This window comes from Ischnura elegans, chromosome X (genome assembly GCF_921293095.1).
Source record: "Ischnura elegans chromosome X, ioIscEleg1.1, whole genome shotgun sequence".
Classification (NCBI taxonomy): domain Eukaryota; kingdom Metazoa; phylum Arthropoda; class Insecta; order Odonata; family Coenagrionidae; genus Ischnura; species Ischnura elegans.
This window is the reverse complement of record NC_060259.1, coordinates 91,762,857-91,787,037: the sequence shown is the minus strand read 5'-3', so window position 1 is coordinate 91,787,037 and position 24,181 is coordinate 91,762,857. Positions and strand designations below refer to the sequence as shown.

Sequence of the window (24,181 nt, the reverse complement as noted above, 5' to 3'; positions counted from 1 at the left end):
CTTAAGTTTTTTATTATAAATATAGAAATTTCACCAAGTCACGCATCAAACCATCCATTTCGTGACTTCACACATTTTTTTACTTTCTTCTATTATTACCGTATCATTTCATATAGCTACTTACGTTCTGTTTGTTTTAAACGTCAAAATGGAAATATTCAATAGATTTTACCTTAGTGATTCTGCTTTGTGAGACATGTTTCGAAGCAATTCAAGCCCACTGCAAATTGTTCACACCAGTACACGCTGTTTCTTCTATTGCCATGCTTGCCACAAACTACACACCACTTTTGGTGTTTTGACTTCTTCCCAGCTGCAGGAATTCTTCTTAGGAAATGTCTTTCAGTGAATCTTGTTTCTAAATTGTCTATTGAGTGACAGCCTTGTACAAACTGCCCGTATGGAGCTGCATATTTCAAAAATATTCCCTTACCAGCTGCACGCGAAATGATAAGATGGCCAGCTTTTTATTCATGTTTTCCCTGGGAAAAATTAGGGACGTATGTTTTAATATAAGTATGAATTTAGGACATTCATAGTCTCCTAAATAATTATTTTATTGAAGTTTTCTTTCCATTGGGTACGAATTCAATAACAGCTACTTGAGATCCACCCTACCCATGCATTTATTATGATCTAACAAACAAACGGACTTCTGAGTCTCTTTTTTGCCTGTTAATAGTATTCCCATTTCGTCATTGTGTAATGCGGAGATCGTAAATACATTTTTTTTTCTCTCCATTCGAGAACAAAATCAGGCCCATAACATTTTTCCATATATTTCGTCCCTCTGAAGTTTCTTCTCCTTCACATATTTTGGGACATCCTTTCGGTTCAATCTCAACGTCTTAACACATTCAGTCTAGTATTCACTTTTCAGTAGACTTTTGAAAGAGCAGGAGAACTATAAAAATTGTCCATTTACGTCAAATGTCAATTCCTGTGAAATTGTCCACTGCGTCCTTGATGTAGCAGTGTTTCAGCTGCATTTCGTCAATTTCAGCGTATGTTAACTGAATTTTCTTCATCACCTAGTGCACGCTGATTGTTTAGAAGGACTCTTATCTTCATTGATTTCTGTCCACGAGAGGAGGAACAAAGAAATGCAGAGTGAAGCACATGGCCCCTTCGCTTAGGACTAACGAGGCTAACCAGACACACTTGGGGCTCGAGGTGATGACACATTAGGGAATATCAGGAGGAGGATAGAGATGTAATAAGGAAGATGTCGTATCTTATGCTAAAGGAGCTGACCCTTCCTGACGTCTCACAAGCAGTATAGGCAGATTTTTTCAACATGGAAAAATGGAAATACAATTGAAAAAAGACGAACATTTTTAAGACCAAATTCATTAACTCGCCGGTTTAAAATAGAATTTCATCGACAAAAGAACTTGAAGACATTAAATCACTATGAATAGTTTATGGGGAAGAAAAAACATACCTTCGAAAAATAGAGTAATTTCTTTTAATTTAAAGTACAATATGTGACAACGAATACAATATCTAAATGTTTTAGATAAAGAAGATCAGAGAGCGTACTGGGTGAGCATGACGACGATGAGGGGTTAACACTCCAGAAGTCACACTTATGCATTCAGAAATTGACTTTTCGGCAAAAATTCTTTTTTACAGTTAGATAAAATTTATCGAGAAATTATTATGGAATTGAATTTTAAATTTAATACTTAAGAAAAACGTAATATTTACTTCATCTTAACGGAAGAAGATAGTTTTAGGGATAAAGCTTTCTTATTTCGCTGTGAGCTTTTTTCGCGATGACCGTTGAAGCTCCCCTAAAAGAATGTTAGAATTGCTAGGTAGCTCAGGGAAAGGAACCAGCCCCAAACCGTGAATACGTGAAATTCTTACGGTTGTATGCTCCACCGTCAACTAATCAAATTAACCCTCGAGTTGAAGCACTGGGTGACTGAATGGTATAAGTCACTTATTTAAACGGCGTGTGGCCTTCATTATTTCTTCGGCAGCGTATATAATATCACAATTTGACTTAGAGCACAACAAAAAGTTGTAACCAACACAAAGTACTCATTAGCACTTGATTAAAGCATTCTGACAGTGTGATTGCGCATGGGAATTTTCAAAGACGACTGAAATGGTTTGATGCCAAGGAAAAATGGTCAATAATTTTACTTATTCCGAAATTATGAATCTAGATATAAATAGACCTTATCTGTTATTATCATTTATGATGCATTTCCGTCATAATATTTTTATTTTATTTATTGACGACTAATTTCCTAGCACCACCCGCCACTTGCCTCATGAGGCGGCATGCAGGAATGTGGAGGTATAGAGATATTCAGTAATAATTCGGACTATGTGCGCGCCCATGGGACCAGTGGCGCAGCGAGGGGGTTTTTTTGGGGATAAACCCCCCCCTCCCAGAGCTCAGAGAAATTTTTAAGTTTAATCCATTTTACTTAATTATATTGATATTACTAATAGAATAGTGTAAGGATCAATATAATATCCCTCATAAAGCCGTAAAACTCACCATTTTGAACCATTTATCTTAAAATTCCGCAATTTATTAATCTCACACCTACCGCTTATCCTGGTGGGTATTCCATACCCCCACACACCCCGGTATTAGTTGTACTTAAACCCCCCACCTTAATTCTTAGCTGCACCCCTGCATGGGACTACTGAGAGAGTCTCGTGGAAATGGTATCGTCTCGTCTCGTCCAAAAGTGGTCTCGTCTCGAGTCTTCGTCTCGAGTCTCCTCTCGAAAACGAGACGAGAAAGTCTCGAGTCTAGCGGCAACACTAGTGATTTGAGGTACAATTTGACATTTTGGCATAGTGTTTGAAAGCAGGTAAGTTACATGCAGCATTGAAAGAGTCACTGTTTGATATCACACATCATGCGACCAATAGACATAATATTTTTATCGTGGAAGTAAGCACTGGGAATAACAGCTATAGGATGGTAAAATTTCTCAAGTAATAAGGAAATTAGGCGCTAAAGAAAACCATAAGTCCATAAAATCACCATATTTGGCTCCAAATTCCAGGATTATGCCACAACAAATAATAGTATCGGAAAATATTTAGGTTGTTAAATAATTCATCGTATCATTTTCTTTATCGTTGAATACCGAAAGAAAACGTAACATCTATGCCCTTCTGGAGTTTTAAGGTCAATTTTACACCAAACAGGAGTGAACCTCATAAATTTGTCTTTTGAGGGGCTCTTGGGAGTGGTCTCGTCGAAAGCGATCACTCCACCGATTATCCATCATGGCCTCACGTTTCGTTGTCGAGAACGTTTTCGGCAACACTGCTTCTGATCCTCACCACATCTCTTGTCGTCGCGTCATAAGGGCGCTCTTCGGTTTCCATACGGTTTTTGGGAAGAGCTTCGACCTCACATCATTTGACGCGTTTCAGCTGTCCCAGTGAACCAGTTCACCACTACCAGCCAGTTTACAATAACATTTATTATTTTGCGCATATGTAGTGTGTTTTTTTCTAACAGAAACTGAATAATAAATTGATAACATATGAAATCTGAACAGAATATTATATTTTTTACAGTCGTATTGATTTTTCCTTAAATGGTTCCATCATATTTATTTATTCCATTGCAAGTAACAACTTTTAGCATTTTTAAATTACTTGTTCAATGAAATTCAACAATTCAAGCAAAAGCATTAATATAATATTAGCAGAAGGAAAGACGCAGTATAGACTCATTGAAGAATTACTTGAAGAGGCGGTGTGTATGTGGTTGAAACCGAAGGATCGTAATTCCAAATGTCTGCAAGTAATGAGTTTTTAGTTGCCCCGAGCCTGGACATAAAATTATAAAATACAGTAGAAGATCGATAATCCGGAAATCTATTTAACGGAATGATCTAAACAACGGAAGGTTTTCCCGGAGTTTTTCAAAATTTCTATTTTTTAAGTTGCATCGCCGAAGATATGGCTATCTAAGTGGTTAAATCGCCGTCTCAGAGCCTGGCTGTCTTCTCGCTAATCCCAAGAGATATAGTCAACTAATTTGCCGTTATTTTCTGTAAAATATTTCATTTCGTGATCCGGGATCCCTAGATGTAGTGATTTCGCGCAAAAGATTTCACGGAATCAACGTACCATGTATATTCCTCGAACTTTCCGGACTTCAGTAGAGGGATGAAAGTGGATTGAAGTTTACATTGTGCGCGCCGCACGCCCAAAATTACTTCAAATTAATCCGAGGAGATTTGCAGTTAAAATAAAACTGTAAGGAACATGAATGATAACTGCTTATTTTCTTACGATTGCCTTCTTTTTCACTCAATGAGCTCCGACCGTCAGGAAGAGGAATTCTATCGACGTCTTTAATCTGCATGCGCTCATTTTGCAGCAGTGAGAATCAACGTATTGCTTAAAACACATTTTTTCAGCTGGCATATTCCCTGGTGAAAGCACTATTTTCCGATCAGAAATTTGCCTTTTTTGAAAATCTACGAGCGAAATTACCAGTTGCTTCAATCGCGGGAGCCCTTTAGTAGTTTTAATATTTATTTATTTATTTATTTAAGTAAATTTCACATACAGCCGTGACGCCAATTTACAGTGAAACTTTTAACAATGACATACATGAATTAGACACAATACAATAACAATATAAAAACAAACAAAGAATTAACCAGTAGGGAAGTATAACATTCAATTAGCAGACATAAGGGTCAAAGCTTGTGCGGTGAATTTTTTGCGTGGCAGGTAAAAAGGATCTATGGAAGGAGGGAGCGAATTTAGAAGGGAGGAGAGGCGATATAAAGGTGAGCGCTTGGTCAGGGAAATTCTGGGAATCGGTAGGTGGAGTAGGGAGAGCGAGCGGGTGGAACGAGTCGGTATTCTAAAATTCAACTGAGAGAGGAGTTCAGGGCAGTCAAAAGTCGAGTTCAATATGTTGTGTAGAAAGTTGAAGTCCGTTTTAAGTCTGAGATTTTGCAGATTAAACAAGGAAAGAGAAGACAATACAGCATCAGAGGACATATTGCGTAAGTGAGGGATTCTATGCCTAACTATTTTGGCAAAGAAGTGGGGGATGCAATCGAGGGATTTTAGGTTGGTCGGGGCTGACATGGACCAAATTGGAGAGCAATACAAAACTATGGGAAGGACAATCGTTGAGAAATAGGAGTGAAGTGCAATGGGATCCTTAATTTCCGTGAAGCGGTAAAGAAGGCCTAACAGAGACATGGCTTTCTTTTTTACAGTCTGAATGTGGTCGGAGTAGTTTAGTTTGGGGTCGGTTATAACGCCCAAATCTTTCATCGTCGTCACTCTGGTCAAGGGAGATGAATTTATGGTGTAGTTGAAAGTGATGGGCTGTGTTTTTAACGCAATAGTCATGATGCTGCATTTTTTAGGGTTGAGCTTTAATTTTAATTTAATTGGATATGGCAATCCCTTTTCACAAGTAGATGTTCTCAAAACATATTTAACCCTTCCTAATGACCCGCGGTTGAACCTGAGATTGCGATAATTAAATCCAAGAGAAAAATGAAAGGCCACCATGCATTGCATTCTCGAGTTGGTCGTTGGGCGGGCGACCCCCGCCGCGAGGCCCTAAGACTCTCCCTATGAGTCATGCGGACTGGTCGAAAACGTCGACTGCACCACTCCACCCTTCTCCCAAAGACATTGTATTCGCCGCAGGTCAAAAATGACTCACAATGTCCCAATGACACGCCTTGTCGGTCACGTGAAATAGTTCTCGCAACATAATGTAACTCCGTGGGTCTCGTTGTCAGTTCTTTTCAGCTTCAGTAACAAGGCGTTTGCCATCAGATAGCGTTGTGCAGTTTGTGTCGTTAAGTGAATAACCCTGCAATAGATTGATTTTCATCTCTATTGGTCATGGAAGCAGCGATCGGATCCAAGAGAAAGAGGAAAACTCTCTCCCTTCAACAAAAAGTGGAGTTATTGAAAAAATTGGATCGAGGTGTTAGTGTGTTAAAGCTTAGCTGTAGCTGAGTAATGAATTGGCTGACTCTAGGGATAAAATGAGCGGAAAGGATATCTCTCATGGTGGTTATTTCGGGAAGGTTTCGAGGGACTCGGAATTTTGAATTAATTCCAGTTTATCGCGTGGTTCTTTTGTTGGCGAAAATTTCGCAGCCATAAATAAGGATGGATATGTATATTGAAGCATATAATTTAACTCTGGATCTATTGGAGAGTGGAGAGGTACGGGAAGACGGAGTAAAAATTGATTGTATTACAATCAAAGCTTTCGTGGTGCAATATTTTGGGTGAGACCGGAAAGTTAATTTACTGTCTAAGATGACGCCATGGAATTTGTGAGAGGAAGTTCTAGGTATTCTTTGCTTGTTCATGAGTAATGTGAATTGTGGTGCGAATTTGCGTCTTGGTGAAAAGTACATGTGTGTACTTTTAGTAGCGTTAATGTGTATGTTCCATGAGTGAATTAAAGAATAAAAGTTGTAAGTGGTTGTAAAGTTTTCTGATGTTAGTGTCACCACGCCTCGGTACAGTTGTAGGGTCGTCAGCGTATATGTGTTGTGTTGTGCTGTCTGTAGATGTCATTGATGAATAATGTAAAGAGTAGCGGACTTAGACTGTGTCCATCGGCCGTATAGATGACAAAGTATTGAATAATTAAATGGATGTCGGAAGGAGGGAATTTTAATTGATTGAGTTTGTAAATAAGGCCTTTGTGCCACACTTTATCAAACGCCGCAGCAAGTCCAGAAAAATCGCGTCTGCCGAGAGTTTACAATTAAGATTATGACTTTTTTCAACAAGGCGCAGAATTTGGTGAATGGCAGACATTTTGCGCCGAAATCTAAGCTGTTCCAGACGAATGAGATTGTTTTTCGAAGAAAAATATTCAAGACGGTGAAGAACAATAATTTCAAGGATTTAAAAAGATTGGAAAGAAAGGAAATGGAATGAAAATTTTCGGGTCTTTCCCGGTTTTGGGAATAAGAATAGCTTATGCTTTTTTCCAAGCCTTTGGGAAGTACGGGAAAGAATAGCAATGATAAAGAAAGATTGGATCGAGGGGAAAGAAATGTTGAAGACCGGCAAAGGCAAATTTCCTTGGAGTGTTGGTAATTGTGTTGCGGGTGACTCCGTAAAGATATCACCGTGGTTAGTCCGGGTATACTTAAATCAGTTGGTAATTTTGTCCAAGCTGGGGTTATTTTCACTTAAAGGGAGGAAAGAATACTGCGCATTTCTGACGGAGTTGGAATTGGAGAGGAAGCAGGAATAGTCGGAAGATTTGTGAAGAAAGAATTAATTGATTCTTCTATTGGAGATGAAGAAGTATCTAGGGACATAGTTTTTTTGCAAGTGGTCAGCTTGGATTTCGACGTTTTCTAATCTAGGGGGACAGGGTTTTCAAAAGTAAACTTCGAAATATGGTTTGCCCAGTTCGTAGTGCTGATTTTTTTTTCGTTTTTGATAATATTAGATAGTCGGTTATAATTTGTTTTTTTTTTCGGATTGAATTCGTGATCTTAGCCAATCATGACGGGCGCCGTTTGATTAGTGCGACTGAGAAGTACGGCAATTGTTGTGGTTTTTGGGAACGGTGAGTAAAGGAAGGAGCGTAAAGCGCGTTTTTTGGCGGAGTGAAGTGCAGCGGTGATGAATCCCGTTGTCGATCAAGTCATGCAGGGGAGAAAATGGTGAATTGAATGAACGGAATCGTCTCAAATATTGTCGACTTTATTCCAATCATTGACTGTAAATTTTGATGGCGAAACGGATTTACTGGACAAGGGAATTGAAATTTAAGCGGTAAATGATCGAACTGAATGAATGCTCGACAGTGGACACCTTTAAATTATGTATTGTGATTTTTATATCTACTTGAAATTATTTGTGTTATATAGACCTATATATACACCTTTGTATATGAACAATAAATACCAATATTTTTCTCCGTAACTGGAACTAATTTTCATGTTCTGTTTAAGTTCCCCATGTCTTAAGTGCACCCACTGTGGATGACACTTCATAATTTTCCCAGAAAAATGTTAACAAGGTATCTACCTTTTCATATTGCTCCGAATTCCATGCGGCCTCCAGTTTTTCGCCCTCTTATCGGAAGAATTGACGGTGCACATTTACTCCGCGCCATATTACCCACATTTTCACCCGAATCTAGTAAATGCACTCTCATCTAACTTGAGATTGACTATTTTCCTATGCCTCTGTTCATTTTCAATGATGACGATTTGATGCCACTTCGCCGGCAGCGGCGGCCAGGTTGCCTGCTGAGCGGATAAGCAAAGTTCACGGGTTTGATGAACCGCCTCAGGCGTCGGCGTGGTCCTTATCAGAGCGTTAAGGTCTTAGGTTAGGCGGTGCGATATAGCACTATCAGACAGAGTACCTATCACCAATATATCACCATTTGCCATCCGATGTTAAGTAAGAATTGTGGTCACTCTCTCGCTTCTTCAGAGATGGGAAGACTGCAACGAATTCCTTCCTATCTGCACCGACAACCACTTTCCCCACTGTATACTGTATGTGGCGGCAAAATATAAAACATGAGGACAATTAACGACTTTTTGGAAGTCCTCTTCAATATTTTTAACGGATAATATTCTAGGAAATGTGAAAATCTCTTTCAGCTGATTTCCATCATGAAAAAAATGAAGGCTTAAGAATGTTCGGTGGATAAATTACAGCAAAAATACATGTTAATTTAATATTCCATCCATATCGCTTGGATGAAAGTGGTATCGCCTTGATGGCATGGCAGTTAAGGCATTCTTATGGGCTTCTATTCTTAACGGACATTCGTCCATGCGACCGCATTAATGATATTCTCCCGAAAATTTGGTTTTGGTTCACCAACAGAAACAGGAAGCTATTAACATTTTGGAAATAAAAAACTAAATCAAGTTCATTGACTTTTCATGCGTTACCGCAGATTTTTACAATTAGACGAAGTTTCCTCGCCGATTTTAGAGTTAAACACTTTTGAAATATAAAGAACGATGCAAATATAACGACGGATTATTAAGGTTATTGAAAAAGTTTAAGTTAATGTTAATTAATTATTGTTATTCAATATCCATCGCCTTTCCCTTGGGGTACAACCTAGTTGCGGTGTAAAGGCTTGCGCGTTCCTATGACCCCTAGAGCTGCACTGGCGGGTTTAATTCCGGTAGGAAACCGAACCGAAAAAAAGATATGAGACAATGTCAGGAACTAGTGGGAAATGATATCCGGGGGATTGGAAGTGCACAGATTGTGGAGGAAGGGTGAGATAATATTAGAACTGGAATAGTCAAAGCGGCGGAGAATAGGGTAGTTTCCTTCATCAAATAAAACGAAAGGCATTGATTGCGATTCGTTACCCACCATTACTGTATTCATAATATACAAATAATTTCGTTTTAGAAGTACCGGTTTAGACGAATGGCAATGGTCCATTTTTATCCTCATTTGAAAAGGGCCAGATTGGCGCCCATGCGATGCCACTCCACGTGACGTCACAGGGACCTAGTTTCTATACGAGAAGATAGGAGTTATACATCGTCTGAGGTTACCAATGCATGCATGAGGCGCAGAGCTCAGGGAAACATGTCTTAACAATCACTTATTAAATCTGGCTAAGGTCGGAAAGTTTTCTTCATTTGATAAGGTATTAATAATCCTTATTTAAGCCAAGCGCTACCAGCCAGCAGGGTACTCAGCTACCCGCTAGCAGCCTGCGTCGTATCAGCGCTCAACTCGCCTCAAGGGCACCTCACAGGGCGGCAGCGGGAACCAGAAATACGCCACACGGAGAGAGATTTCCCGGCATTCATACTTACGCGTCTCGTTTTCGCGCGCTTGAAAATATTCACTTTTCATTTAATCGCGAAAAATAGATATCGTCATTTAAAAATCTAAAAGCGTGAAATACGTACTCCAGGAGTAATAATCTTTCGATTTAGACAATAAAAAAATAATAGGAAATCACCCTATTCAACTGGCAACGTTAACAGTACTAGGATAAATAAGACATAGATTAAGAAGGCAATGGTAAAAGAAATGGAGGAGAGAACGAAGTGGATAAACGTGGACACTGAGCAGGGCAAAAGTATGCATAGGGAGCTAAATAATCGATTACGACGTGAAACTAAGAGGGTAAGGGAGGTTTGGTGGAGAAGGCAGTGTGAGAAAACGAAAAAGTGCCAGAAGTAAGAAGAGGTAGGCGTGTTTTACGCCAAAGTTAAGAAGCTATCGGGCGGCAAATGAGGACAACCCATGTCAAAAATCAAGGATCAAGATGGAAGGATGCTAACCAATCGAGAAAAGGTACAGAGTAAATGAAAAGAATACGTGGAGGATCTGTATGAAAGTAGAAACAGGACGGAGAGATTGACTTTAGAGGAGGAAAATGCCAGGGGCGCAGCCAGGAATTAAGGATATTGGGGGTTTCAGGCACAACTAATATTGGGGTTTCTGGGGGTGTGGCATACCTGCCAGGGCAAGCGGGAGGTGCGAGGGCCCTCCTCCAGAAAAAAATAAGATAAATGGTTAAAAATGGTGAGTTTTACGGCCTTCTAAGGGATATTTTATTAATCCTAACACTATTCTGTAAGTATTATTAATCCAAATAAATAAAAAACATTAAACTTGAAAAATTGTCTGAGCTCTGGGGGGGATTTTATCCCCCAAACCCCCCCCCCCTCGCTGAGCCACTGGAAAGTGCAATGGAGGAGGATAATCTAGGGCCGGGGATCTTAGATTAGGACATCTAGAGAGCCCTTCGTGATATAAAGGCTAGGAAAGCAGTGGGCGTGGATAATATCCCATGTGAGGTGTTGAAGAATTTTGGGAGGGATAGTAAGAAAAGGTTTTTCGAGCTAGTTCGCAGGATCTATGAGGAGGGGTGTTGGCCAGAGAATTTCGTGAAGACGGTTCTAATTCCACTATGAAAAAGGAAGATAGCTGTGGAATGCGGAAATTATGGGACTATTAGCCTAATATCGCCACTGCTATTTAGCGTATACGCTGAGGAGATGGTAAGAGAGGCGTAGGATGAGTTTAACCCTGGAGTAAAAGTGGGAGGAGGGATGTTTAAATCATTGAGGTTCGCGGATAATCGGGCGTTGATTAACTAGTCAGCCAGGTGGCTTCAGGTTCTATTGGATACATTAAACGAGTGTTGCGAGGAGTATTGGTTAAGGATTAATCGCAAGAAGACCAAGGTCATGTGGTTTTTAAAGCATCGAGAGCGAGGAATGTGAGACTAAAGATAAAGGTGTGTGTGGGTAGGTAAAAACTTAAGCTGGTAGAGCAATTCAACTATTAAGGCAGCGCGTTAGAAGAAAACGGATACAGTTGTAAGGACATCAGGAAGAGAATTGCATTAGCAAATGAGGCGTCCATGAACAGGAAGGAGCTTTTGAGAGGGTGATTATGTATGAGTTAAAAGAAAACTTTGTTGAAGAGTCTGATCTGGAGCATGTCATATTCTTCACATTTTTCATTCATTCATATATTTTTGAATTCTTTTCACTCTGCCGTATTTTGATACTACCTTATAGTTGAATATGACTGTAAATTCAGAAACTTTCTTATTTATCCTAAATTATTAGCAAAGAAGACATTTTACTTTAATTCCATCTCATTTTGCAGTAACTAATCGGATTCCCTCCCGAAAAATATCGCAAACCTGGTTACTACCACGGCACCCGAAATTCGGACAAAACCCAAATCCTCACTCAAGTCATCACTCAAGTGCGGACGGTGGCGGGTTCGGGGTGCTCCACAGTAGGATATCTACATCTACATATTACCCCTCAAGCCGCCTAAAAAGGCGTTTGACAGAGGGTGTTATACCAGCCGTTTATGTATAAAAAGCAAATTCACATACAAATTTATCACTAGCGATAACAAAATCTTTTATTTTTCGGAGGAAAAACGACTATTCCCATATCTATCCGTTCGGCAAAATATATCTCTTAATTATTTCTTTTGTCGGACCTCGAAATATAGGGGGGCTCTAAAATGTTGTTCTCCATATCACTCTGGAAGAAATCTATTCTTAATTGTTGAAGCAAATTAAGCCTTGCGCGCAGCCTCCGGGTCTCTAGATATCCCAGCCTAATTCGCTTAACATCTGGGTAACGCTGTCTGTACGTAGCAGTTTTTGACGAATCGCGTAGCTTTCCTTTGTGTGTTATTCAGTTCACGAATTAAGTCCTCACCGGATTCCACATGCTCGCTACTTATTCTAGATGCAGTCGTACGAGTGCAAAATAGCATCGTTCTTTTACTTTCTAATCAGAAAACCTTACCACAATACGCTTGACGAATCCTCATTTCTTCATAGCTATGCCGCGATTATTCCGTGTATGTGTTCCCTACGAGAGTTTCGAAGTTATCCCAACTCCACGGTACTTCAATTCGTCTGTTGCCTTTATGTTGATACCATCTACAGCATAGAAATGGTCATAGTGGGACGAACTCCGCAAAAAAATTTACCGCCATGCATTTGCTCAGGTTAAGTTCGAGTCCCCACTCTTTGAATCCTCAAATGAACGTTGTTTAAATCCGCCGATAGCATTAAAAAGTGAAATAGATGACAGCGTCGTCAGTAAAAAACGCATTTTATTGCTAAATCTGGGGCAGGCTTCATTAGTGTATATAATGACCGAAAGGGAAATTTACAGAAAATTGGAAAATTACGCTTCTTTGTGGAACACCTGACGTCACTTCAACTATATCAGAGCTAATTCCGTAATGAACTGCTTTTTTCTTACGATCACTCACCAAGTCGCCAACCCAGTTTACCACTGTTTCGTTTAATCCGCATGATTGTAATTTGTATAAAATTTCATTTTGAGGTACCGTGTCGAGCTGTGTTTCGTATCATCTACCTTTTCGGAATCCGTGCTGACAGCCATGGAACAAGAAAGAACTGTCCAAGAATGTCATGATATTGCTAACGACGATATGCTCAAGTATATTGCCTATAATCGATGTTAAAGAGATTGGACAATAATTGCCTGGGTCATGTCTGTTTCTCTGTTTGAATATCGGAGTAACACAAGCCATTTTCCAGTCTAGCGGTAACTTTCCTACAGTGAATTTCCTATTCCCTCCAAACCCAGGGATTTAGTATTCTTTATCGATTGTTGCAGTTTATTTATCCCATCGCGTTGAATAGATTTCTTCCAACGATTCCTCAGTACATGGGATGTCTAAATTACATGCACTATCGTCTGTAGTGGTGGGAAAGGCTTTCGAAATGGGAATTTAACGTGTTAGGTTTGTCAATATCTTCTATGACAATTTTACCATTTTTATCAAATAACGAATCTACGTTTGAAGATTTTCCCTGCGGCTCTCTCGCATACGGCCCAAAAGATTTCGGATCTTCCTCGAGTAATTCACCGAGTCGTTTTTTCTTGAAATTTTGCTGTTCAGTTTGAATTGATTTCTTGGTTATTGAGCGTTGTGCATCGTAACTTTCTTTTGCTTCAAGTTCCTTCGATTTATCACCCAACGTAATGGACCTTTTGTTCAAGTTGTATAGTTTTCTCTGTTTCCTATACGGTCGCTTCTGACATCGTTGTTGTACAAGCGAGGTTTTTATTATCACATTTCAGTTTTTGTGGAATATTTATACGTTGATTCCTTGGCGCAGAACTCCTAAGAAGTGTTTTAGTGTTACATCTGTGCTTTTATCACCTATTTTAGCCACGAATTTTGTGCTGTAGTCATTAAGCATCTCTCCTAATTTTATTAAGTTGATTTAATCAAATAAGTAAATATAACCTTTTAGTTTTACAGCTGACTCTTTCAGTTTTTAATGCTGCAAAAATTACTGTTTTATCCCTTATACAATCAATAATATTGATTTGTTTTATCAACTTAGGATGGCATACTGCTAAAAGCTCTAGTATCTTACTTCCTCTCGTAGGCTTGTTAACTACTTGGGCGAGAGAGTGATTTACAAGAATGTTGAGTGTGATCTCGCTGATTTCTCTATTCCTTGAATTCGGTTTTACAGTGTAAGTATCCCAATTTATAGAGGGAAGATTAAAACATACCCCAACAACTTACACACTTTTACTGTCTCTCAGAGTTAATGCGGATATTTAATTTTCTAGTCGGTAAATAATATCATTGGAGTTAGGGGGTCTATAAAAAGAGCAAACGTGAATACTCTTTTTGTTTAGTTGCTCAATTGTACACCATACGCTTTCTTATTTCGTTGTCACTTATTTCACGGGCGGTGCCGTGTAAATGTGATTTAACTGCCAGAATAACTCCGCCGCCTGTTCTATCGCGTCGATCGCATCTGTTGATTTTATATCCTGGAGGCAAAACTTCGCTGTCGCTTATATCTTCCGTAAACCATCTCTCTATTCCCATGACCAAGTCTTCGTCCTGAAAAATATGCTCGATATCGGCGCGTTAGTTTTAAACGCTACGGCGATTAACAGCAACAAAGTTGATGTCATATTTAGTAGTTTGAATGTCGATTGTTTCTTTTACAAGCTTTAGCTTTTTAGGCGGTTGAATTTTACTGCAAGTACTTATTGCATTGGATTGTTTTCTTTCTCTGAAGCACGCGTTTTGGTTCCGTCTTGGTGTGGATGTTGGTATAACGATGCGCTTTCTAAGAAGTCTGCTCTAAGATGTCGTTTACTCCTCCGTAGAGCGACAAGCTGGTGAGACTTCAAGATTTCGAATACTCGGTCGCAAAGAATAAAATAGGGTATCAGATGCAAAGTAAGGCAATGGATATAATTAGTTGAAACTTTTCGGATCGATGGGATTTAGTTCGGTGCAACATTGGGTGCTTTCCAATCACCTTGCGCAGATTAGCTCACATCGCAACAGATTGAAACACACAAGCGCACATTGAAACAGACGATTGGAACGCATCTGCGCTGATGTGTTTAGAAATGGTGGACCGATCGGCGGCAAAAGTGGAATGTTCAAATGACCTCTAGCTTTTGAGCTGACCTTCGCCACATTATTAATAAAAAAGGATGATAAATGTTCGTCTATTTCATTTTGTATTTAGTTAAAGCACTCGTAAGTATTAATTGAAAGAAATTAATGGAACTATCGCTACTTAATAATTACCTCTCCCGAACCGCTTAAGTGCCGGCAGTTATACTTCATTGTGCATTTCTGGATTGAGTAACATATACAACTTACATCCATATCACGCAGGTGATGCCGTAAAAAATGTTAACACTTTTGCATTATAAATCTGCCGATAATTTGCGGCACTGAATTACAATTAATAGAATGCCACATGAACGTTAAAGGAAATTTTGTATACAACACGCCCGCTATCCATGTAAGCTAATGAAATAAATCTGCTTAGTATCTAAGCAATATAACATTTTAGTTTAGCCTACGTTTTCTATTTTTTTTAATAAGGGACAATTACTCGAGAAAATCTAGCAACCTCCTCTTGCTATCGTCCTTTGCTCATGTTAAATCAATCATTATGCTTGACGAAGATAATATTATATTTCCCAAATTATGAGGTTAATTAAATTTATCTAAGACATATATAGATCAAATTATTGTTTATTATTCTCAAATGATCATCATACTTATTTTTGGGATGGTGGAATTCATTTTCCGTGAGCAATATATTTTCCCGCCATCACAAGTTTGTCTGCTAGCGCAGACGAACAACGGTGCAGGATGTGTTCCCATCTGTTTAGCGCAGATGACGTCACAGCTGCGATTGGAACACGCTCTGAGCTAAACAGTTTAAAACAGATCAGCGCAGATACGCGATTGGAAAGCACCCATTATCTCCGGCTCGACCGCTCTTCAGCCACTCCGCATCACTTTTGGCATATTTCAATTCTGCCACGTGAATGGAGGGAAAATTCACATCAATTGCGGTGCGAAAAACTTCTCGTGAGCCAGGAGTGAGAGCTTTGGCTTTGTAAGAGACCGTGCGACCCACGATTAACGATTCCCATGCACGCGAAAAGTTTGAAATAAGAAAGAGGAAATGAAGGAAGGGTGTCGAAGCGGTGGGAGGGGAGTCGTGAGTCCAGGACCGCTCCACCACAAGGCATTTTGCACACACATTTTTCATTTTTCGTTACGTTCTATTCGCTATAAATAACGCTATCGCCTTGACCTTTTCGTGGTATACAGATGAAATACTTGACAACATTTAAATCTACACTTGTATCTTCGCACTGGGACGGGAGCCGTAAGTTCAGGACCGCTCCACCACAAGGCTCCTATTTTGCATTTTTCGATACAATCTATTTGTTATGAATAACGCTATCGCCTTGACATTTCCGTGGTATACAAAGGAAATACGTGACAACATTTAAATCTACACTTGTATCTTCGCACTACCCCGCAAACCCCACGATCAAGACACAACTGCCGTTCGCAAAGAAAAACAGGCTCGAGTGCTTAAAAGGGGAACATATTGGGGAGACAAGTGGCGAGGGCAAATGCTCAGCTCTGAGTGACTCTGGGAATGAGAAGGAGAAGGTGTGGGGGGTGGGGGGACGCTGGGAGGGGCGCAGGGGGGGGGCGGAGGCCGTGGGAGTGCACTCTTCAGGGGCGGCCTGTATCTTTATAAGACCACCTGTAAATGGAAGGAAAATGGCACAAATGTTTACAATCCTCCGAAAACAACGATTTATCGTCCCTTCATATTTTTATTGACCTGTCCCAAATTCGATGTCATTTTCACGACTGCTAACATAAACTTATCGGTAATTACAAAAATCCTCCGATCAAAGGTACTCCCACTTCAAATACATTACATACCGTAACCGATTATGAATTTTAACTCTCAATTAATATAAGTATTCTCAGCTAATCTTGTAAGTGCGGAGAACGCCAGTATTTTGGAAAAACTATTTTGCAATAATTTCATAAGCAATCTTCGACTAATTCGCATGATTCATATGGAGAGGGAGGCTTCAGTGCGCGGGCTTTGCGGCGGTAGTTCGCCCGCCTCAACACCAACGTAATGCAGGCTGGCCTCTCATTTACACAACATTGCAACACGGGATTTTTTCCTGAATGTGCGTTGGCGTCAGAGGAAATTGTTGCACTGAACTGCTTGTCCCAATTCCAGGTTTAAAAAATATTAGGAAGGGTAAAAAATGCTTTAAGAACAACTACATGTGAAAAGGGATTAAAATATCCGATATAATACTAGCAAAAGGCTCCCGCGCCTGAAGCAACTGGCTATTTCACTCACGAATTAAAAAGAAAGACGAAATTTTGATCGGAAAAGAGTGCTTTTTCATCTGAGAAAACGGCATTTGAAGAGATGTGTTTTAAGCAAAATGTTGATTTTCACTGCTGCAAAATGAGTGCGTGTAAAAAAAGGGCGTCGGTGGACCTTCTTCATGACGGTTGGAGCTCAATTCATTAAAAAGTAGACAATCGTATTTCAAGGAGGAAAATTGACAGTCATCATTCACGTGCCACACATTTTTCGTGAAACTGCAGATCTCCTCGGATAGGTTCGAAGTAATTTTGGCGCGCACAATGTAAACTTCCATTCATCTCCTAATTAAGTCCGCAAGGTTCGAGGAATAGACATCGCATGTAGACGCCGTGAATTTCAATGCACGAAATCACCACATCTAGGTATCTAAAGTCACCTAATGAAACATTTTACGGAAAAAATGGGTAATTTTGTCGATTAGCCGTCTCGGGATTTGCGTGAGGACAGCCAGGCTCTGAGACGGAAATTAAACTACTTGGATAGCCGTATGTCCGAAGATGCAACTAAAAAAATTCCGGAAAACCCTCCGTTGTGTATATCATTCCGTTATTTATATTTCCGGGAAACCGATCTCCTGCTATATAGCTAAAGCTCTTCATCTTCCTTTCTTTTCAAAAAAATATTTGCCAGAGATATCCTGTTGATTACCTGACGATACGACCTGTAATGGCCTCTGAAAGCTAGGACCATAGCAATGTTTACAACCCTTATTAGCCTGTTGGGTTATGTTTACAACGCTACCCGCTACAAAAAAAGCATATCTAAGTACAAAAATTTTTTAGTGCCGTATTGCGAGTACGCAAGTGGAAAAAACACGAACTTGAATGAAAGATCTTCAAAGGATTTGGCGCGCGTGAGCGCCCAATTTGAGACATTTCTTGAATGGAAAATCGTTTAGGGCCGCGATTTGAAATGGATTCCCCAGAATTCACGTTCTTTGCTCCAACTGGGAAATATAATACCTTGGTAGTATCAGTGGCAAAAACCCACAGGAAAAGAAGATCCTTTGGTGACTGAATTTGTGGGAGAGGCTGGCGCTAGTGCGGAGGATCCGGGCACGAATCCCGGTCAAGATAAGTTTCCACGCAGAATATCCGCACTTCGAATCAAACTGCGGTGCTTATGGCGCAGAATTGTTTTCTTCATTCCATCGGGGTAATGAGGCTACCAACGTTTTGACGAAAGATTTGTCATTTGGTCTTCTCGGATATGGAAACGTTGGCAGCCAGAAATTTCATCAGCCGGACGGAAAGTCAAGATCTCTTTTGCATAAAAATCCACCGGGAAAATGTATCATTCTGTAAAACAACATATCGGTCACACCGGAAGCAATGGGATGGATTGGCGGGACAAAAATCACTCCGGACACTTTGCACGATGAGAGCGTGGACGGCTTCTCACCTTGGCCCGATGCATGGTGGTCGCCGCTGCACCGCCGCCTCTCCACACCGCCTCGTGACACCGACTGGCCGATTCCGAAAAGCGACGCCACCCCCGCCGAACCTGGCCCTGGGCCCGCATTTATTTTCGAGTCGAGCCGCGTCGCCGTGGATTGAAAAAGCGGCGATTGCGACGTCGGGGAAAGGGATTTCGAGGGAAGCGAGGCGGTCACGGCGCCGCCGGACTCGACCCTCTGCGGGCCACGCCACACAAGAAAGCCCCTTCCCACTGGGCTCCCGACTGGGCGCCGACTCAGAAATAAAATTCAGTAATCCGCGTCACCTCGCCTCCATTATTGCCGAAGACATTTTGGTAATTAGGAGAAATTTTGGGAGAAAATACTAGCTGCGCTGATGCGGATGCCGTCAGTTGCGCGAGGCAACAGTTTCACCGGAAGACACCGATTGCGAAAATGCAGTGCATTTGTGGTCATGAGCTGCGAGCAAAGATGGAGTTGGACGAACGGGTGGGAGTGCAGCGAAGGCGACGACATTGCAAATAAAATACAATAACCCAAACCCCTTTCGAGCATTGCAATTGCGTGTATGAGGTGGTGGAATCGTTTGCGTTAAAAATTCCTGAGGTACTCTGTCTCGTGGCGCATCCCAGGAGGAGGAGCACAAACAAATGGAGGGGGTCATCTGTCCAGTGGTGCTGCTGGAGTCGTCTGATGATCAAACGTTAAATATCCCAGAGGACCCATACTTCCCAATACGAAGGTAAATGCTCGGTCCGTACTCCTGAATCCCCAAATTGTCGCACTCCCCACTCATCGGACCCGCTTATCGCTCGCCTCCCTAAATAGCCCATGAAATGCTTCCGTGAGACGGGAAATGCTGGCTGGAGCTTTCAAAGGGAATCCACGAAATGACATGAAGGCAAGGGGATACACGAAGGAGGATGAAGGAAATGGGATGAAGGAAAGAGGACGAAGAAAGGAGGAAGAAGGAAAGAGGATGAAGGCAATGGGGGCGAAGAAAGGGAATGAAGTCAAGGGGACGAAGGAAAGAGGATGAAGGGAAGTGGAAGAAGGGAAGAGGAGGGAGGAAATGGGGGCTAAGAAATGGAATGAAGGCAAGGGGACGAAGGAAAGAGGAAGAAGAAAGGGGTTAAAGGAAAGGGGATGCACGAAGGAGGATGGAGAAGAGGGGATGTTAGAAAGAGGATGAAGGAGAGGGGATGAAGGGAAGGGGATACGCGAAAGAGGATGATGAAAGTTGATGAAAGAGATAGAACGTAGGATAGGGGATGTTCAAGAGATGATGAAGGAAAGGGGAAGAAGGAAAGAGGATGAAGGCATGGGATTGAAGGCTAGGGGATGAACGAAAGGGGATGAAGGGAAGGGGTATACGAAAGGGGATGAAGGCAATGGTATGCACCATGCAAGCGGTGTCCAACAGGGGTATCGGAAAAATCGATTTTTTTTTTCTAATACATCGGGCCAAATGAAAAAAGTGTTGGGACTGATCAAAAATAAGGCCTGAAAAAAGACCTTCAGGCTAATCCCTGACCCTCCCTAAAATGCCATTTATGGGAGAGAGGGTCAGAAATCAATATAATCAATATTTTATGGTCATTCCCGATAGATATTGCCGAGTTACTCAGCATTTAGAGCGAAAATTTCGTGCATTTTGACGTATCCTCCACCCTCAAGCCACAAAATGCAAAATTTGGATGCGCGTCCGCGATGAAAATGTTCCATCGCCCACGCAGCGTCGCGGAAAGAGGAACGGTAGGACGCTCCCGTCCCCACCCCGCTTGCCTCTCCCCCTCCCACGCCCCAAATACAGCAAAATTCATCCTGCCTTTGTTGCTAGGTGGGCTCATCTTTCATAATATAAATCGGAAGATGGCAGAAGGTAAAAAAGATAGCGTAGTTGACGACGTGTCCCTTTTTGGTGTCTCGTTGGCGTTAAACAAATCGACGTCAACAACTTTTAGAGAAGTGATGAAATATTTTTGTATTGTTCTCGATATTTTTAGATCAGAGAACGCTAGAAAAGATCCTACGGTCTATGAGGTGGCCTCTAGAGTGGCTAGTGTGTGCGAACTTTGTAGACGCGCATCTCTTCCGGTAATGTCCGACAGCTGCGAGTAAATGGATTTTCTATGGAGGCCCCTTGCACCCTCCCCCCCCCCCCCCCCCCCCGCTTGCCTCCCCCCTCTCCCACGCCCCAAATGCTCCGAAATTCACACCAAGTGCGTGTTTCTTCGTTAGTCTAACTAATATTTGGTCATTCCGCAGCGTCTGTGCTGAAAAAATCACGAAAAATTTACTCAATTATTTGCTTTCTAGTCTGTATTTCTTATGTCAGTGTCGTTCCTCGTCTTTCGCTGCTGTCGACAAACTTCGGATGACTTCTTTCACGAATCTTTCGACCGCATGGATAATAAAAGGAATACTTAACTTCAAAGTTGAATGTTTCCCAAAAGATGTTTTAATTTCCACAGCGGTAAGGTCAGATATAACTGCAGGTACCGTCGTCTCTCTCTATTATATTATCAGCGTGTAGTCCTTTACGTCGATATTAAAATCTAACAATAAAAAAATCTCGGGTTGGTCGTCAAACGCATTTTCTAGCGTGCATCTAATTTTTTCCCGCCCATCCTGTCTCATCTCCTCACGCTCATCAGCTATTACATAGCAAGTAGTACATTGTCAGGGTGACGGAAAAATTCGTTCCCTTGAGTAACCGGACATATGACTGCTTTCAGCTCTTCCGGCAGTGTTCTCTCTCAACCAGTCGATGAGTCTCCACAAATGTACAGCACCATCGTGCATGAAAGTATCCTGCTTTACTAAAAACCAGACGGGCGTATAGACATTATGAATGAAAGATTTTGTATGTATTTATTTTGCGCTCAGATTTCCGGTGGGAAGGTAGAGCCTCAACAGACCATTGGTCGTTGTAAGCCAGTGGAATGGGCCACTTTTCCCGGAGGTTTCTTGCAAAATTTTCGGAGTAAATTCCAATAAGCACAGAATTTAAATTTTACAAAATATATTGCTGATCTTGGCTCAGCGTATTTAAGTCAATTTTGGGAGACAATTTTGATGGTATAGGTTCACAACCTACAATGTTATGGCTGTGTCAGTCTCGAGCAGATAGGTCCTCATATTTGGGCCACTAGATCGCTCTCCATGTTTTTATGTCGCAATGCTAAGTTAGGGACGATCATTGCTGCTGCTCGGAATGACACGACGGTTCTCGCATATCACCTCTATCACCGTTGGCAGACGCATTTTCCCCGCATAAGGTCCAGGTTGATTTTAGTCCTTAATGTACATTTCATAAGGAACGTAGAGATACAAATCGGCTGATTTCTCGTCTGTTTGATTTTCTTCCTATGAATTGATGAAGAAAATTGTTGATACTGTTGACCCGTACAAGAATGGACTATGTTAACTCACCGCTCTCGGAAGATTCCCTTTTCGGTTTTTCCTCTACTTTCGTGTTTCTGTAGGATTCAATCCAGCAGCGATCATTTTTCGCTTCGTCCGCTAGTCTCTCAAAATGCTTCTTCATAAGTGGGAACTTTATGCTCTTATTGCACTTACTTGCAAAATATCGCATGATTGCAAAGGTCCCTTTAAAAATGTGTGAGTTTAGTTTGTCAATGTAACCATTCTTTTGGCCCATTCGCATTTTTCCGCAGGTTTTAACACTCCATATGGCACCGAAAAATCCAATTAGTAACAGACATTATCGAAAGACAAGCGCGTCTCCAAAGTTCGCATACCCTTTCTAGCCACTCGAGTGGCCACTTCATAGATCGTAGGCTCCTCCGTTCTCGGATCTAAAAATATCGCGAACAATACAAAAATATTTCATCACTTCTCAAGTTAGTAGCATCGATCTGTTTTACGCCGACGAGGCGCCAAGTAAGGGACAAGCCACCTCAATACGCATTCATTTTTACCTTCTACCATCTGCCGATTCAAATCATCAAAGATGAGCGCCCTCCTATTCGCACACGCAGGATGAATTTTGAATGAATTTAATGAGTGGGTGTGGGAGGGAGGGAGCAAAGCGTCATTCAAAGCCATTGCGGCGTGATTTGTGTCACGTGACCATGGTGATCATTTGCGAAAGAGTTCTTCACTGTTGTTGTAGTCACGCTCATCGTCAGGTATTTGTATCAGGGTATTCGTTCCCCGCTGTTATGCGAATTCATGACGTTTCCATTTTCTAACTACCAGCTGGATCTAAACGAAAATGCTCCAAACACTATGCAGCATAAAGAGTTATCAAAGACTTCTCGGAGGCCATGCCAAGTTTGTTGCTTCAATGTCGAAATTTTCGTCTCACATCTCTTTCTGAAAGTATGGAAATCCTGCTTCCTCAATAGTTACCATAATAGTAGGTATCAATGCAACCATTATACGTGTTATAAATAGTATATTGCCAGCTCCTTCCACTGTTGTCGCTCCATTGATCTTGCTCTTCGGGCCATATACTGATGTGAAACAGACCTGCTGTGGTCGGGCTATCCCTTCCCGTAGATAATACAAATCTCATTTCACCATACCCGCGCCCGATCTAGAGTATTGCGATGCCATTGGAAGGGTGGGGAGGTCCACTTTGCTGTTCCGCAATGTTTGGAGGTCCATCGTATTGGGCGATCGGGTATCGATTTATCTGTCGATCCTTACTGCGGCCATAGGAATTGGATCGCCGGCAGTGTGATGGCACCATGGAGACAATGTTCAAGGAGCTAGCCAGCGGCGTGCCTTTTCGCAATCGCCCGCTAGTGCACGTGAAGCGCGAAAATTGCACGGAGGAAATGTCAATGATGCTGGCAAATGATTTTTCCTCCGTAGAATTTTCGTGCACTCCACAATAATTTCCTATGAGAAAAAATCTAGCATGGTAGTTGTTGAGAATTTCTCGGGCGCTGGTGCGGCAGATTGAATGTGACTCACCTATAAACCGCATATGTGTTCATATGACAAAATGTTGCTTTCCACTAGACGTGTGCATTGCCGATGTCGAAGACTATCCTTCGCCGCGGCCTCAACTCCATTGGAAATAAGGTCGAGAATTTCAGAGTGCACTTAGCACTTCATACTCAATATTTAGTCTTACTTTTGCCCTCCTTAGTTCTTAGAACTGAATTCTTAATCGTTTTTCAGCCATTCGCGACCGCCAGCGTGAACGCGCACCGTCCCTCTCACCATCCATTAGACCGGTTGCACGATTTGTCGTACTTTGCTAAACGAAAAAATGATCAAATTGAGATTTGATAAGATAAACCTGGAATATTTCTACTGCGCCGCCATTAAAAAAATCAGTTTTCAGCGTTTCCAGGGTACGGTTAATAGGAACCCAAAAAAATGATACTTTAATGTTCCATAGGGATCCCAAACTGCGAAAGAAGTGGCTCATGGCGGCACGAAGAGACAAAATGCTCCGACCGAAATCCACTTTCCCAATGTGAACATAAGCATGCCGTATCGTAATTTTCTTTTGCGTCTTTTCTTAAAAGGCATTCGTC

At 41.3% G+C, this 24,181-nt stretch overlaps 1 protein-coding gene across 1 annotated transcript in view; it reads right to left on the bottom strand.

Annotated features, from left to right (window-relative positions):
- The window catches only part of LOC124170904, a 45,818-nt gene extending 27,037 nt beyond the window's left edge, over positions 1-18,781 (bottom strand). The window contains exon 1 of the mRNA XM_046549950.1: positions 18,647-18,781. Within this exon, the coding sequence (XP_046405906.1) occupies positions 18,647-18,766 (120 nt within the window). The 5' untranslated portion in view covers positions 18,767-18,781. The remainder of the gene's footprint in view (positions 1-18,646) is intronic.
- Between the last annotated feature and the right edge of the window lie 5,400 nt (positions 18,782-24,181).